Source organism: Megalopta genalis, chromosome 14, assembly GCF_051020955.1.
Source record: "Megalopta genalis isolate 19385.01 chromosome 14, iyMegGena1_principal, whole genome shotgun sequence".
Classification (NCBI taxonomy): domain Eukaryota; kingdom Metazoa; phylum Arthropoda; class Insecta; order Hymenoptera; family Halictidae; genus Megalopta; species Megalopta genalis.
In genome coordinates this window covers 1,875,625-1,893,313 of record NC_135026.1, presented here as the reverse complement: position 1 = coordinate 1,893,313, position 17,689 = coordinate 1,875,625, and the positions used below count along the sequence as shown (strand labels likewise).

At 33.1% G+C, this 17,689-nt stretch overlaps 1 protein-coding gene across 20 annotated transcripts in view; it reads left to right on the top strand.

Moving 5' to 3' along the window:
* Positions 1-1,631: 1,631 nt before the first annotated feature.
* Positions 1,632-17,689, top strand: part of LOC117224051 (uncharacterized) — a 283,462-nt gene continuing 267,404 nt past the window's right edge. For 8 of the 20 annotated variants that reach the window (XR_013034796.1, XM_076526267.1, XM_076526273.1 and 5 more), the window contains exons 1-5: positions 1,632-1,959; positions 2,031-2,262; positions 2,669-2,785; positions 3,056-3,142; positions 3,667-3,785. Coding sequence is in view for 6 of the 20 variants with exons in the window: in XM_076526273.1 (XP_076382388.1) it covers positions 2,734-2,785; positions 3,056-3,142; positions 3,667-3,737 (210 nt within the window). In the remaining 14 variants the exon portion in view is untranslated. The other 12 variants (XR_013034799.1, XR_013034797.1, XR_013034800.1 and 9 more) reach the window with 9 other exon arrangements.

Genomic DNA, 17,689 nt, shown 5'->3' with positions numbered 1-17,689 from the left:
ACCGGGAAAAAGGATAAAAATGGTGATGCAACCTTGAAGCCAAAATGCATTATTGACTACAACCAGTATATGAAAGGGGTCGACCGCGCGGACCAATACCTGAGTTATTATCCCATTTATAGAAAAACAAAAAAGTGGACCAAGAAAGTTTCGTTGTATTTCATAAATTGTGCAATATTTAACTCGTTTTGTATATATCGACATTTGTGAACAGGGAGTACATTCGGAAATTAAATTTCCACGATTTTTTAATTAAATTAGAAACTGCGTGGATTAAAACTACTAATGATAGTGATCCTACTACATCTCGCGTCGTTCGTTCCAATCCAGTGGAAAGATTAACTGGAGGAATAAAACATCAATTAGTTAAAATATCGGAAATAAGAAAGGGTGTACGAAGGGATTGCCATGTTTGCTATGCAAATAAAATTAGAGAACCTACTTATTTTATGTGTAAGACATGTAAAATACCATCACATGTAGGTGATTGCTTTAATAATTATCATACAAAGGAAAAATATTAAATTTGTTTATAATTTATATTGAAAAATATTAAATTTTTGTTGTTTTTTGTTTTATGTTAACTTTTTCGTGAATTTAATAAAGTTCATTAAAATTAATTCTTCAAAAATACTGCCGGCCCCTGGCGACGTTTGACTGCGTAGACGTGCAGTCGTTAAAGTGCTAATATTAAATCTGTAATACCTGACATCATGTTTATACAAACTTTCCGAGTCTCTAATTAAAGATAGATTACAGAGGTGGATTCAATACTTGCCCTTCACATGCTATTACGTAAATATGAAAGTGTTGATAACTTTAAATTGGACAAATAAGTACACAAAACATAATTCATATTTTAGTTTATTTTATCGAAAAATATAGTGAACAAAGAAGACGATGCTGTGAAAAAGTATTTTGTTAGTCAAGTATGCGCAGAGGCTAACAATAAATTGCTTTATATCCAATCCAAGTATGTATCCAATGTTTTCGGACGTCTTTACGTGAATATATGACTGTTTTAATGGGCATTAATGCCGATTTTATGAAATCTTTCATTTTATTCATGAAGTTTTCCCCCCACGGCAATTGTGTATATTATATTGCATGTCGTTGTTCAGTCGATGGGTTTTTGATGTCGGAGCTCGAGGCTTGGCGTCATATATACATTCGAGCTAGCAAAAGTCATTCGAAGATGTAAATAAACACTATAAATGAATTCCCGTGGAGTAAAATTATTCTTTCGATACTCTTCAAACGCCAATGCAAATTGAATATGGTTTTGGATGTCTAACTATTCGAAAGATGGTATTACAAGGTGCAATATGCATAAAAATGAGTATCGAATGTAAAAAAACGTGAATTGTTATTCGCCAAGTTATAAAAGGAATAATATCATTGTAAAACCTATAAATTGATGAACGTTATAAATACCCGTCTGTAAGAAAAAATATATAAAGGCATTCCTATAAATCATCGCTAATTATATAATTATTAGAAATAGCAGCTCAACTTTCCATAAAAATAATTGTACTTTATGCTTTATTTCTGTACACGTTTTATAAATACTGTTTCCACAATTCAAACGTTCGCGATTAATACTCTTATTGCCTCCATATAATATTCAACATTGGTAGTAGAAATAAAATATACAAGATACTCGTTGTGTCTAAATTCATGAAAATGATGTGTCTCAATTCCCTTTCGTATTTTTTATATAAATTATACAATTTTTATCTGATGTTGGATATTTCCACTTTTATATAAATTATACAATTTCTATCTGATGTTGGTTATTTTCTTTCTTCTGATCTTCGCATTTTCTAGAAGTGTATAAATGTGTATGTCAGATCAATATCACTGTCGAAACAAGGACGAGCAAAACGGCGATCATAATAAAGCGTTCTTATACACACATACCTATTAACTTACGCATACATTCAACCGTACACAGATGAGGTAATTAGTTTTAATATATGGCGCATATTCCAACATATTCTCATAAAATCAAAGGGACTGTGCTTTTTTAGCGTTTTCATGCGACGTTTCCCATCATTTTCGTGATTTTCTCGAAATTTTATGCCGAGAAATGTATTTTTCCGCATTTGCAAATGATTTTCGTACGATTGGCTGACGAAACGGCGAGGCTAGCCATATTTGTCATTGTTGCCTTCTTCAAACCGAACAACGTAGCATCTAGTGCCTACAATCCTACAGAGAGTTGCTGTCTTCTACCGACCGGCAAGCCGTACGCAGCTACAGGTGAGTGCTTCTTTCAATAATTAATATTTTGTACAATAAAGTCAGTGTGTTGCCGTGAGTGATAAGAAATTAATAACCGAAGCATTATCTTTCATTTTCTATTATTCGCAGCGCGGATATGTAAATTGAATTTTTCTAAATTTCTCGATTTTTACTACGCGTCTGGGTGGTGAAGTGGTTCAAATTCGATATTTTTCTCGCATTTTCCCCTCAACTCTTTGTTTTTTTAAAAAGAATTTAAAATATTATCTAAAATTTTATACACCAGTTACATAATTCCTTGATCATAACTTTTCATAAATTTAGCGACGTTAGATTATTTACCGTTGTAACCTTTGATTATGAACCACGAGGTTGATCAATATTGAACTTAAAAAAAGAAAAATGAACTTTATGAACATTTCAGTGGCGTAGCAGCAGAGGAAGCACGTAATTTTTTTAGAAAACCGCCATATCGACTTCACCAGTGGAATGTTCATTTTGGATTGGTTAATTTGCATACCCGACAAATCCTGCGAACTAGGTAATGTAATAATAGAATTTTCAAATAATCTATGTAAATTTTTCAAATATCCTAGTCAACTTTAATGCCACGCTTTATACTTATTGAACTTGTTGATTATACTTTTCTATTATTTCCTACTTGTAATGATTTTTATTACTTTTGGGTTGAAAATTTTGTTGTTATTTTTAAAATTTAAGAAATGGCAATCATAATAATTGTAAATTAGAGTTTTCTATCAGGGTGTAAAATGAATTTTCGTGAAACATTAATTTTTTTAATGTATTTTAGATACTTGGCAGAGTTTTACAAATCACAAGACAGATATAATTTCTAGGCGCTCATCAATACTGATAATTATCACTTCGATGGAGAAAGGTAATCTTTCACTATCATTTATGTCATTTTAATTATTTTATAATTTCCTGCATATTTGCCTTGATTAAATTAACGTACATAATTGGTTAAGAATTACCACCTCCGCGATTTCAAGGTTTGAATGGGGCAGTTATTTCTCTAGAAAATCCTATATTTGTTATATCTACATATAAATAATCAGTCATTATTTTCAGTAGATTTGCTTTTCAATTGTGTATGGATGTTAAACACATAATTTTATGATTGCACAAATATATTATATGTAGACAAAATAGTATCGCAGAAGCCAAATTTAGGACAAGATAATATAAACCATAGTTTTTTAATTACTTAAGAGCATTTCCAAGTCAAATATAGTATATACTTTATAAGCCTAATGAGACACGATACTAGCTATCAAATTTTGAACTTATATTGCACTCTAAATGTGCTTCTTTGTTCTTTTAATCATCTTATATCCTTTTGCTCTTTATTTTTTGGAGATTCCATGTAAACCTTGTAATAATTTCTATTACGATTCGTAGGTCGTGATGTGACTATAATTGATAATGGAATTGATGAATGCGCATACGGTGACAGGTTGTTGAATGACTGAGTTGCTAGTAGTAGGTGGCATCTACATATATCAATGACTTCAGCTCTGGTAAGTCCATTTCATTATACTTCTCTAGGAGTTCATTAAGAATTATTGGGCAGAGCTGAGCACATGCATATATACGTAAATATATACGTAAATTTATATATTGTATTTTCTATGTATGTTCTATTCGAGTGTCTTAAAAGTCTCCTTACATTTGATATATCTTGTTTTACCAGTTTTTCTATAGATCAACTAGAATAATTTATTGCGAATGCAGTGTCGGGACAAGTTTTAGTTGCTGACAATAAGTACTGTAAGCCTCCCATTAGTTCTCCATAAGGAAGTTTATCCGTAGAATTAGTACAGTACAGAATCCTACCGTACGCTGTTATATCAAATAAATCGAGAACAAACTTTATAGCACTGCTACATCTGACACATAAGTGCTACCGACCTGTCCTCTTCAAACAAAATGTTTCGCTATAAGATTGCGCCAAGTTCGCCATTAATTTGGCAGCGCAATGCATCTGCTTCCAAATACCGAGCCATCTGTGTCCGTATTACGCCAGGGATTTTATGTTAGCGAAATACATATTAAATGCGAACCAAAAGCAGTGGTTTTGCACCAAATTGATATAAATTTTCAAGCAAAGTACACTAGCAAGCGTTTTACATGCATTTAGTCGAACCAGACTTGTCTGACAGGGTATAACAGACATTTAATTTTTTGTTACGCATGAAAGTAATATTTTTCCTTTTTTCCTCGTAACGTTGTATGAAGTACTGTTACTTTTGATAGAGCTTTTATTTATTGCATTTAGTCAGGTAATTTTTCAAGAATTATTATAGTAAGTAAACAAGTTAAAGTTTTAATGTTGTTAACAAGTTCTTGAATGGAACACAGAGACTCTTTATTGAAGGGGTAATCACTAACATCACATATGTACATAGGTGTCGTATAATGAGATAATCTCGTCAAAGCATCTGCTAAGTTTTGATTTTTGAGCTTTATTTAAAGTTAGTGCAGTTTCTGTTATGCTTAGATTTTTGAGGTATATTTACGAGTTATATATAATTTACAAGTTATTAAAAATGTTTTCGCAAAAAAATCGCGTTAACATAGAATGAAGAAAAAAAGCTGTAAGTAAGGTTATAACTGTTGGAGTTTCGATAAAGTTAACAGCTAAAGCTTTTAGTATGACTTAATCGCATAGAGCCCAGTTAGTGAAAATCGTTGAAAATCGTGATAAATCGATTGTATATGAATTAAACATTGATAACAAAAAAGTACCTAGCGTTCATCAAAAATATTGTTTTTCTAATCAGTTGGAATTTACTACAAGAATGTGTTATTGCAAAGATGGAAATATGATTTATGCTATTTAAGAGTACTTTTCAATATTATTTGTACTAGAAATGAATGCAAAGGAATTACATTATTTTGATACACTGTCCCATTCATGGATACGTCCTGTGTTTCTGATTTCTCAAAATTCATCATTTTTCGAGAAATGAGAAATAAGACTATCTTTATCGACATTTATCGACATTTATGGGATTCTGGAGCATTCTCGAGAATTCCTGTCCAATATACATATAAATAAGTTTAAAAGCAAGAAAAAGATAACCACTAAAATTAAACATCACGCTCTGAATTGACCTCTCAAAAAGTATAATGCGTCTAATGTGTGTGTGTGTAGAATCAGAAAATCTGCCTCTTTTTTTGTAACAAAACCTGTTGCCATAGAAAAATTTCTTTCATTTTGTGTGATTGTTGGATGTCCTTTTTTTCAGTGGACTTATAAATTTGCAATTCCTTGGTTAGACTCCGTAATTTATTTTCTTCTCACGCTAAGCTCTTGACACTAAATTTTTGAAGACTATCTATCTGCAATTTCTAATGACATAAGACTTCTATCGAGATTCATCCACCTAAGTTATTGCAAACCAAACTCATGTGTAACAACGTGCTCGATGAGTATTCAAAGTCAATTTTCTCGCCAACGAAGCCCTAAATGAAAAATTTTATTCCTAATTTTCGATTTATTTTTTCATGTACAATCACCTCCATCTCTGCTGTACCACCAGTGGTGGGACAAATTGTATAATTTTTCTTTTAATTATTTGAATTTAATAATTACATTAACGCACAAACGTCACCTGAAAACGAGATCATATGTTTATATGGTTGTACTCGAATTAGAACAATTAATTCCTAAAAAGAAATCATTCTTATTAAGACCTAAATTCTGTTTGTATGATAAACACTTTTGATCATTAACAATCACATATCTGTGAATAAATACAGTAATATATATATAATACTTGTATTGAATGTATTGTAATTATTCGACTGTGGATTATATGCATTTATGGCAAAGATGAATAAGAATATGAGAAATTTAAGGATAATGTCACATTATGCTCAACTTATTACAATTATAAGAAGAAGAAGTACATTTTTTTTAGATTGCATATGCAACCGCTATATAATAATAAGTTTGCTCGTAAACGATTTGGATAAAAATACATTAGGTTGAATTTATTAGTTCATATCTCTCTCCTGTATTCTGGAATGTCCAGGTTCTAGAGCTGACAAGAAGGCATTCGGGGAAAATGTATACGCATTGTTTATAGTCGCCTTCTCGTCAGCTCTGAGTACATGCTATCAATAGTGGCTTGAGTACGATCTATGTATAATTAAGGGCATGCTATAACGAAAGCAACCTGCACAATTGCCAATTCTTCTTACTAGCAAAAATCAGGATTAAACGTGAATGTAGAGTGTGATCAGAATCTGAATCAGAATCGTATTTTATGTGAAATATCATGTAATGATATAATGAAATGTGTAAATTTGCAAATACGTAGTATTCAGGAAAACTCATAAAGTGCAGAAAAAAGTTGAATTTGTTACCAAAGGAACTGGTTTGTAATTCTTCTCAGAAATTTCAAATATGTTGCAATTATATCTTTTGAATCAGTTAACACAGTTGAGATTTACGAAACGATTGAAGATGTATTGTCGAGAGACAAGCTCATTGTATTGACAAGGTGTTGCAAATCTCATAGTTGGGTCGGGTTGTTGCTTGATAAATTCCTAACATTCGGAATAGGCAACGGAATCGCCAACATATAATTTTATAACAAATGTGGAGTTGCATTCTTAAATGGAACATTTAAAATGAAAACACTCCATTTTCGATTACTGTGCAACACAAGTCAACTAAAAGTCATTCGAAGTGCCTTAACAATACTATGGCACCCTGGTTTTAATGGAACTGCACCTTCGCAGTTACTTTCAAGTATTGTGATGGACATGACACTCTTACATTGATCTGAATCGATTGGATCAAGATGAACATTGAGTGACCCAGTTTCCACGTGAACATTCACTTCATTGTACAGCAGATATTTACAACTCTCCATTTCATCTGTTTGAAACTTTGTACGGCGTTACTGTGGAAGTAACTAACAACAAAATTGGAGACTATATTGATCTGGCATCTGCAGATCAAATATTCCAGCAAGGGTTTGTGTGTTTGTCACTGGATCTTTCGACGTGAAGTTTGCTGAATTCGATCAACAGTCCAGCACACTTACTTCTCGGAGTGCTTACACGGAGACGTATGAAGATTGTGCATTGGAGATATCAAAAGTCACTGAGAAGCATACTATATAACTTTGACATGCGAAGATATGGCATAGATATCTGCGATTTTTATTTACTTGTCATTATTTTCTACTGCCTCTAATTTATTAAAAATTTGCAACCATATTTGGATAACAAACACTGCAGCTTTCGAGAATCGGTTGTTATTGATACTTATTTCTGCACTCAGATTATGTTTATGCTAGAAACATTGCTGTAATGAGTATGTTGTTGAGTAAGTTTACTGACTGATTCTGATTCTGATACGATAAAATCAAATACTCTAGATTTACAGAAATCCCTGTTTAAATGATCGATTTGAAGCATTCACCCCATGAAATCTAGAATACAGGGGAAAAATTGCAGTGTTAGTGAAGAAGAATGTACGTCGGATGATTTCGACCAAACTCGGAACATTCATAATATCGTAAAGTTAATGTAATTAATTAATTTCATTTTGATCATAGTAGCGCTATTGCTTTAAGCAGATCTGTGTTTTATACTGGATAGGATGATTCATCGTAGTTATTCTTCTGAAATGGAATTACGTTTGTGCGTTACAGACTTGAGAATGGAATCCATGGTATTTTAAACCTGCCACTTGGTACTACCACTGATTGTGAGAGTTATTGCATTCGTTTTGGATAGAGTAAAAAAAATATTTGGTCTGGAAATAAATTTTTCATGCATTACTTACTGGCGGTTTTTGTGAACGTTTTCATAAATGTTTTAGTAACAGAAAATGTAAGTGTTTATTGTTTATAATTTTCTAGAGGCAATGATAACGTTTGCTCATTGGAAATGATTTTTTGCAAAATTTTCGATCTTAACATTCGAATTGCAAAAAATCCTTCTCGCAAGCATTATTTTTACAATGAAGTGAAGTCATTTGCATTATATATTATATTATTAGATTTCAAGCAAACATTTCGAATAATTGAAAATATAGATTCAGTTTTACAACGGAGGGGAGCCTGGAGTAAATCGATACATTTTTCACTTTTTGATTTATACAATCTTTATCTGAGCTGATTACGTAATACAAGAAATGTTAAAATATACCTTATAATCCTTCCGTTTTATATTTTGTAAAGGACGATTTCAGACACTAGAAACAACATAAATCATAAAATGTTTTCTACGTGATTGAGAAATGTATCAATGTACCCAACTGCGCGACAAGTTGAAATCGCTTTGGTGGCAGGTTAATACTCATTTAATATGCCGTGGTCTAATTTATGATAATAGTTTTTATTACTCAAAATACATCATTCAAATATGTTTTTTATAAAGTAATAATGATTTAATTATACATCTGCGTAAATGAAATTATTTTATTTGAAATTAACTGACGTAGTGAACAATACAGAATTTTATCGCTTTCTAAAATGATTCAAGACAATGATGCCCCATTTTCTGATTTTGGTTCATTTTTGATTTGTAAAAAATTATTATTTCTTTGCTTAATTAACTTGTTATTTATGTTTCTTTTTCGATTATACAATTATTACCTATAAAGAAAATTTAAGAAATATCTTTCGGAGAACTCAGAAACTTATGTGCATGCTGAATATTTTTCTAACAATAACGTTTATTAGTACTGTTGAATGTCAACAAATAGGTTGAATACAAAAATCATTCGAGCAAATAGATTGTTATTTACTACTTGATACGGTTTAATCCTGGAGGCGTGTGATAATGTATTTTGTGTTTTTTATTCGTTATTGTTTTTATCGAGTTGAATCATGTCAGTTATGGCAAACATCTCATAAAGAGAGAACATATTTTACACCTTCATTAATTAAATAAAACTTCTATTTCAAAGCTTAGATAGTGAAAAATAGTAAAAGTTATTCCTATAACTAAATATAATTCAGGATGTTAGTGGCCTAGTTGACGCTTTTAATTTTTTGAAAATATATAATATTGAGAATAATTTAAAACAATATAATGAACGTTAAATATAAAATTAAAAATAATGGAGAACGCGGGCAACATATTTAATAAATAAAATCTTAACTTACGGGTGAAAATATGATAAAACAACGTTTGAATTGTGGCATTGTAAAAAGCCGCAAATAAAGTAATTGTGAGTTTTTGGTTCTACGGTATATGTATATAACAGAACTAGTAAGACAAAGTTTAACGATAAGTCATGGAAGGGAATAATGGTAGGTTATGAAACAAACGGATATAAAGTGTGGGATGTGGAAAGAAAAGTATGTTATTGTTAGAGATAGGATAATTGATGAAATAAATTTCTTAAGTCAAGGCCTGTAGTGAAAGCTGAGGAGATTGGAGGCTATAAATCTTGAAACAAAGTTGAAATTTCTGATGTAATGTCAAATTCATTAATAGAATTTGAAAAATCTGCTAATGGTAAATCAGATAGCTTGAATTTGGAATATCTTGATAAAGTAAAAATCAGTAGGTGAATTTAGTAGTCTGATGATAATTAAACAAGCAAATTAGAATGCACAAATAGTGAAAACTATCTAATTAGTGAAATAGAAAAAACTTCGGAAGCTAGTCTTTGTCTCAAAACAGTATAGATATGGAACATAAAGATAATAATAAAAGAATCTTATCAGAATCTAAAAGGAGTGTCGGATTAAAAAGAAACCCCAAATTTCGTGTACTAAAGAGAATATACCAATAGATTGTTTAATGTGTACAAAATTATTAGTGTGTGATATTGCTATATCATATCGGGAAATTAGTAATAGAAATGATAGTGATAAATGCGAACAAACAATTTGATATGAAATTGATTCTGTCTTGATTAATACGACATGGACATTAGTGTCAAATCCTAAAGATAAAAATATTGTAGATTGTAAATTAGTATTTACAAAGTGATGAATTTGAAAATTCATGCAAATATAAAGCTCGTCTGGTTACAAAAGGCTTTACTCAAAAATATTTAATAGATTACTAGTTTTAGAAACTTTCACCCCGATTGCAAGAATCTTGAGTTTTAGATTTATAATTCTCCACTTAATTCATTTGGTAACAAGCGCGGGTTGAATTGTGGCTGGTGCACAATCACGCTCGTATATTGAAGATGACCATCAAGAGATAGCCGGCAAGAGCCGTTGTTTCTATACTTAGTTTACTGTATGTGTGATGACCATACTGGTCTATACACGAAGAGCACGTTTGCCTTCGGTGTGAGAATTGATTCTGATTCTAAATTTCTTGGCCCACCTCCCACATTGACTCCAACCCCTACCCCTTTGGAGGTTTTCCGCAAGATGGGGATGTCCACTAGCCAATCCTAAATTTGTTAATAGTACCGCCCATTTGTTCGTTAAGACAGACCGGGCCTTGTAATTTTCCCACCCCGGTGGTCCGGCGTGGAGTGCCACCTGGGGTCCGTCCCGGGTTTCCGCAAGCGCTCTTCACATTTCGAGGGATTTATGGTGCGTCGTTCGGTTCTTGGAGTTTTAAGGAAAAGTTCGAGTGTCCAATTTAGACGCTCTATCTGTTTATGATGCCAGATGTGAACGTTCCCATGAATGCTGAGAAAGGCCCCCTTGTCATGGTACGAGAAGTCACGTACGCACCATAAATCGCCTTGAAATCCTAAACAAGGAACTTCATCACATGTCTGCACTTTCTGTTTTATGGAGTTATTTGATTTGGCAAGTGATCTTGTTATATTAGATATTTCTTACACAGTTATTCTTAAAAAAATAAAGAGCAAAAGGATATAAGATGATTAAAAGAACAAAGAAGCACATTTAGAGTGCAATATAAGTTCAAAATTTGATAACTAGTATCGTGTCTCATTAGGCTTATAAAGTATACACTATATTTGACTTGGAAATGCTCTTAAGTAATTAAAAAACTGTGGTTTATATTATCTTGTCCTAAATTTGGCTTCTGCGATACTATTTTGTCTACATACATTTGTGCAATCATAAAATGATGTGTTTAACATCCATACACAATTGAAAAGCAAATCTACTGAAAATAATGACTGATTATTTATATGTAGATATAACAAATACAGGATTTTCTAGAGAAATATAACTGCCCCATTCAAACCTTGAAATCGCGGAGGTGGTAATTCTTAACCAATTATGTACGTTAATTTAATCAAGGCAAATATGCAGGAAGAGCACGTTTGCCTTCGGTGTGAGAATTGATTCTGATTCTAAATTTCTTGGCCCACCTCCCACATTGACTCCAACCCCTACCCCTTTGGAGGTTTTCCGCAAGATGGGGATGTCCACTAGCCAATCCTAAATTTGTTAATAGTACCGCCCATTTGTTCGTTAAGACAGACCGGGCCTTGTAATTTTCCCACCCCGGTGGTCCGGCGTGGAGTGCCACCTGGGGTCCGTCCCGGGTTTCCGCAAGCGCTCTTCACATTTCGAGGGATTTATGGTGCGTCGTTCGGTTCTTGGAGTTTTAAGGAAAAGTTCGAGTGTCCAATTTAGACGCTCTATCTGTTTATGATGCCAGATGTGAACGTTCCCATGAATGCTGAGAAAGGCCCCCTTGTCATGGTACGAGAAGTCACGTACGCACCATAAATCGCCTTGAAATCCTAAACAAGGAACTTCATCACATGTCTGCACTTTCTGTTTTATGGAGTTATTTGATTTGGCAAGTGATCTTGTTATATTAGATATTTCTTACACAGTTATTCTTAAAAAAATAAAGAGCAAAAGGATATAAGATGATTAAAAGAACAAAGAAGCACATTTAGAGTGCAATATAAGTTCAAAATTTGATAACTAGTATCGTGTCTCATTAGGCTTATAAAGTATACACTATATTTGACTTGGAAATGCTCTTAAGTAATTAAAAAACTGTGGTTTATATTATCTTGTCCTAAATTTGGCTTCTGCGATACTATTTTGTCTACATACATTTGTGCAATCATAAAATGATGTGTTTAACATCCATACACAATTGAAAAGCAAATCTACTGAAAATAATGACTGATTATTTATATGTAGATATAACAAATACAGGATTTTCTAGAGAAATATAACTGCCCCATTCAAACCTTGAAATCGCGGAGGTGGTAATTCTTAACCAATTATGTACGTTAATTTAATCAAGGCAAATATGCAGGAAGAGCACGTTTGCCTTCGGTGTGAGAATTGATTCTGATTCTAAATTTCTTGGCCCACCTCCCACATTGACTCCAACCCCTACCCCTTTGGAGGTTTTCCGCAAGATGGGGATGTCCACTAGCCAATCCTAAATTTGTTAATAGTACCGCCCATTTGTTCGTTAAGACAGACCGGGCCTTGTAATTTTCCCACCCCGGTGGTCCGGCGTGAAGTGCCACCTGGGGTCCGTCCCGGGGTTCCGCAAGCGCTCTTCACATTTCGAGGGATTTATGGTGCGTCGTTCGGTTCTTGGAGTTTTAAGGAAAAGTTCGAGTGTCGAATTTAGACGCTCTATCTGTTTATGATGCCAGATGTGAACGTTCCCATGAATGCTGAGAAAGGCCCCCTTGTCATGGTACGAGAAGTCACGTACGCACCATAAATCGCCTTGAAATCCTAAACAAGGAACTTCATCACATGTCTGCACTTTCTGTTTTATGGAGTTATTTGATTTGGCAAGTGATCTTGTTATATTAGATATTTCTTACACAGTTATTCTTAAAAAAATAAAGAGCAAAAGGATATAAGATGATTAAAAGAACAAAGAAGCACATTTAGAGTGCAATATAAGTTCAAAATTTGATAACTAGTATCGTGTCTCATTAGGCTTATAAAGTATACACTATACTTGACTTGGAAATGCTCTTAAGTAATTAAAAAACTGTGGTTTATATTATCTTGTCCTAAATTTGGCTTCTGCGATACTATTTTGTCTACATACATTTGTGCAATCATAAAATGATGTGTTTAACATCCATACACAATTGAAAAGCAAATCTACTGAAAATAATGACTGATTATTTATATGTAGATATAACAAATACAGGATTTTCTAGAGAAATATAACTGCCCCATTCAAACCTTGAAATCGCGGAGGTGGTAATTCTTAACCAATTATGTACGTTAATTTAATCAAGGCAAATATGCAGGAAATTATAAAATAATTAAAATGACATAAATGATAGTGAAAGATTACCTTTCTCCATCGAAGTGATAATTATCAGTATTGATGAGCGCCTAGAAATTATATCTGTCTTGTGATTTGTAAAACTCTGCCAAGTATCTAAAATACATTAAAAAAATTAATGTTTCACGAAAATTCATTTTACACCCTGATAGAAAACTCTAATTTACAATTATTATGATTGCCATTTCTTAAATTTTAAAAATAACAACAAAATTTTCAACCCAAAAGTAATAAAAATCATTACAAGTAGGAAATAATAGAAAAGTATAATCAACAAGTTCAATAAGTATAAAGCGTGGCATTAAAGTTGACTAGGATATTTGAAAAATTTACACAGATTATTTGAAAATTCTATTATTACATTACCTAGTTCGCAGGATTTGTCGGGTATGCAAATTAACCATTCCAAAATGAACATTCCACTGGTGCAGTCGATATGGCGGTTTTCTAAAAAATTACGTGCTTCCTCCGCTGCTACGCCACTGAAATGTTCATAAAGTTCATTTTTCTTTTTTTAAGTTCAATATTGATCAACCTCGTGATTCATAATCAAAGGTTACAACGGTAAATAATCTAACGTCGTTAAATTTATGAAAAGTTATGATCAAGGAATTATGTAACTGGTATATAAAATTTTAGATAATATTTTAAATTCTTTTTAAAAAAACAAAGAGTTGAGGGGAAAATGCGAGAAAAATATCGAATATTTGAACCACTTCACCACCCAGACGCGTAGTAAAAAGCGAGAAATTTAGAAAAATGCAATTTAAATATCCGCGCTGCGAATAATAGAAAATGAAAGATAATGCTTCGGTTATTAATTTCTGTATCACTCACGGCAACACACTGACTTTTTATTGTACAAAATATTAATTATTGAAGGAAGCACTCACCTGTAGCTGCGTACGGCTTGCCGGTCGGTAGAAGACAGCAACTCTCTGTAGGATTGTAGGCACTAGATGTTACGTTGTTCGGTTTGAAGAAGGCAACAATGACAAATATGGCTAGCCTCGCCGTTTCGTCAGCCAATCGTACGAAAATCATTTGCAAATGCGGAAAAATACATTTCTCGGCATAAAATTTCGAGAAAATCACGAAAATGATGGGAAACGTCGCATGAAAACGCTAAAAAAGCACAGTCCCTTTGATTTTATGAGAATATGTTGGAATATGCGCCATATATTAAAACTAATTACCTCATCTGTGTACTGTTGAATGTATGCGTAAGTTAATAGGAATGTGTGTATAAGAACGCTTTATTATGATCGCCGTTTTGCTCGCCCTTGTTTCGACAGTGATATCGATCTAACATACACATTTATTCACTTCTAGAAAATGCGAAGTTATGCTCCTCTTCTGTATATAAAATTTAGTGCCTTTCCTGCAAACAATATCCATCAGAAGAAAGAAAATAGCCAACATCAGATAGAAATTGTATAATTTATATAAAAAAGGGAATTGAGACACATCATTTTCATGAATTTAGACACAGCGAGTATCTTGTATATTTTATTTCCACTACCAATGTTGAATATTATATGGAGGCAATAAGAGTATTAATCGCGAACGTTTGAATTGTGGAAACAGTATTTATAAAACGTGTACAGAAATAAAGCATAAAGTACAATTATTTTTATGGAAAGTTGAGCTGCTATTTCTAATAATTATGCAGGGTGTTCCACAATTATTTTAACAGCCGAAAATGAGGGGTAGCTGCGGTCATTTGAAGTAACTTTTTCCTTTGCGAAAATGCAATCCGCGGCTTTGTTTGCGAGTTATTAACGAAAAACACTGGAGTTATTTGATATTATAATATTATTTTAATATATAATGATGTTATAAATTTACCTGTAGAATATAAACGTCACTGGTCTGGGCACTTGGAAGCAGAGTAACGGATATTTGCACATCCTTAGAACATCGCGTCAAAAGAAATATATAAATCACAACGAAATATAAGATATATAAGTCACAACGAAAAAAGCGATTGAACTGTAACGGACCTATACACGACCTTCTGTCATCGCATCACGTATTCGACTGAACACCGTCGGAGACCGCCAACGATAAAGCGGCGAACGGCAACGCCGGCAACGCACCCCATTCCTCGGCATTAAGGCTGCAAGCGTTGTGATTGGCTCGTCCCTCGGCAGCTGTCGTCATTCTCCGTAACAGGTGGTAAATTTCGTTATTTTATGTACATTCCGTTGAAACATACGCGTATATTTTTCACGCAGCAAGGAGAGTCTGCCCTACTGTACCAAAATCGCGTGTTGGGTTTCGAATGACACGTTATCTTTGACCATCAGATGTAACATCTAACGTACCTTTCGATTTTCCTACTGTAGCGAATAAACCACACATTCCGAAGAAGTTTTGTACGTTCAGTCAGTTTTCTTCTAATCGTGTAGTCCATAGAATCATGATATTTAAACAATGCATTTCTTTTCTCATTCTCCAAAACATAAAATAGTCGCTGTTCTCTCTCCTTCCTATACAGTTATTCATTACAATATGTAGCGTTAAGCGTTTCGTAATAAGAATCTTCTCCTTTCTCTAAATTAAATATAACTGTGTCTTCCAATTGCAACAGTTAAAAGATTTTTATCGACATACATTGTCACTCACATATTTTTGCATCAGTTTAGAACAATTTTAAGTTTCTGACATAATAAACAATTGTTAATATTGAAATAATTCAAAAATGAATGAATTGATGGAATATACGTCGAACCCTTTTGATTTTATTACCTTCCATATGCGATTTGGCATGGATTTATACAGATCTTGGATATACGTTTGTTATCCATCCAGTCATTCCATTCATGTACAATAGCATCTACAGCGCAACCTTCAACATCGTTCGTAGACATTAGATTAAATAATCAGCTTCATGTAATTTCAGTTCAGTTCAGGAATCAAAAAAGTCTGTGCAGTATGTTCCGACAGGAAAACTCGAGGAAAAAGACGAGAAACACATATGTACTGTGATATCTGTACTCGGAAGCCAGAACTTCATATCGGTGATTGTTTTGCAAAATACCATACTTTGGAAAATTACAGAAATTAAAAATTTATGTTTTTATGTATTATAAGTACTGTTACGGCGACTTGTCCAAATCAAGTCGCTGCAATGTGAAACTGCCCTGTTGTGAACAACTCCTTAAAGAATAATAGAAGAGAGGGGTTGCCACGGAGGTGTCATCCCACTTCAAAAAGATCTGAATTGTTACTGTATCGAATTGTGTTATAGTTAACATTCTTTATTGTAAATAAAATGCCGCGACGCGAGAGAAATGGTGTAATTCGCAACAGTACTATAAAGATAACAAATCAGTTTCAACAAATTCTGTGTTTTGTAATATCCATATATTTGCTTTAAATCGCTAATATAGAAATTACGCCGAAAAGCTAAATTTGCTCCGACTAGCTGGTACTAGCTGGCACCCCCATCAGAGAAATTTTCCGATCGCAAAAGGTTAAAGTAATACATAATTTCCTAAAATATCGATAAGCGAGCAATTTTACGTGTAACTTCGAACTCACAGTTATCCATGTTATGTGTAGCAATATGCATAGAATAGTAGTATTATAGCTTGTGGTTCGCGGTCAAAGTGACTCACTCAGGCCTGCACTAGGTGATACTGAACACCTGGGTGATGTAACACGATGATGTAACAAGATGATTCTGGTTTATATGCAGTTTATAACACTATGTTACAATGATTCTCGATTTCCATGTTCTGATGATACGTTCTATGCTCGAAGTTGGTTTGTTTTCCTTGTATTCCGTCGTCAGTTCGGTTGTTTCGTGATTGGTTAAGAATGGATTTTGCTGTAGGAATGTAGTGTTTTCTAATTGGACGGGGATGTGTTTGAGGAAGTTTAGGTTGAGAAGTAGGAAACTCTCAGGAAGACCTTTTTGGTATTGTTTTCCGATGTGTACTTATATATGTGTCTGCGGAAAATTTGAAACTTAAAGATAAAACTAATTATATAAGATAATTATGTGCTTCATAATTATTGCAAATTAAGAAAAACTGTTTTATTGTTTATTACAATGCGTTGTAATCTTCTGAACAATATAGTTGATATTTGTAGTAGTATGGTTGATATTCCATTATGTTAACTGTATATGTCAGTATACGGCTGCTACCATACGTCTTAGATTATCGAGTTAATTCAATGCTTCCAATTCACATCCTCTTATCGATTCCAG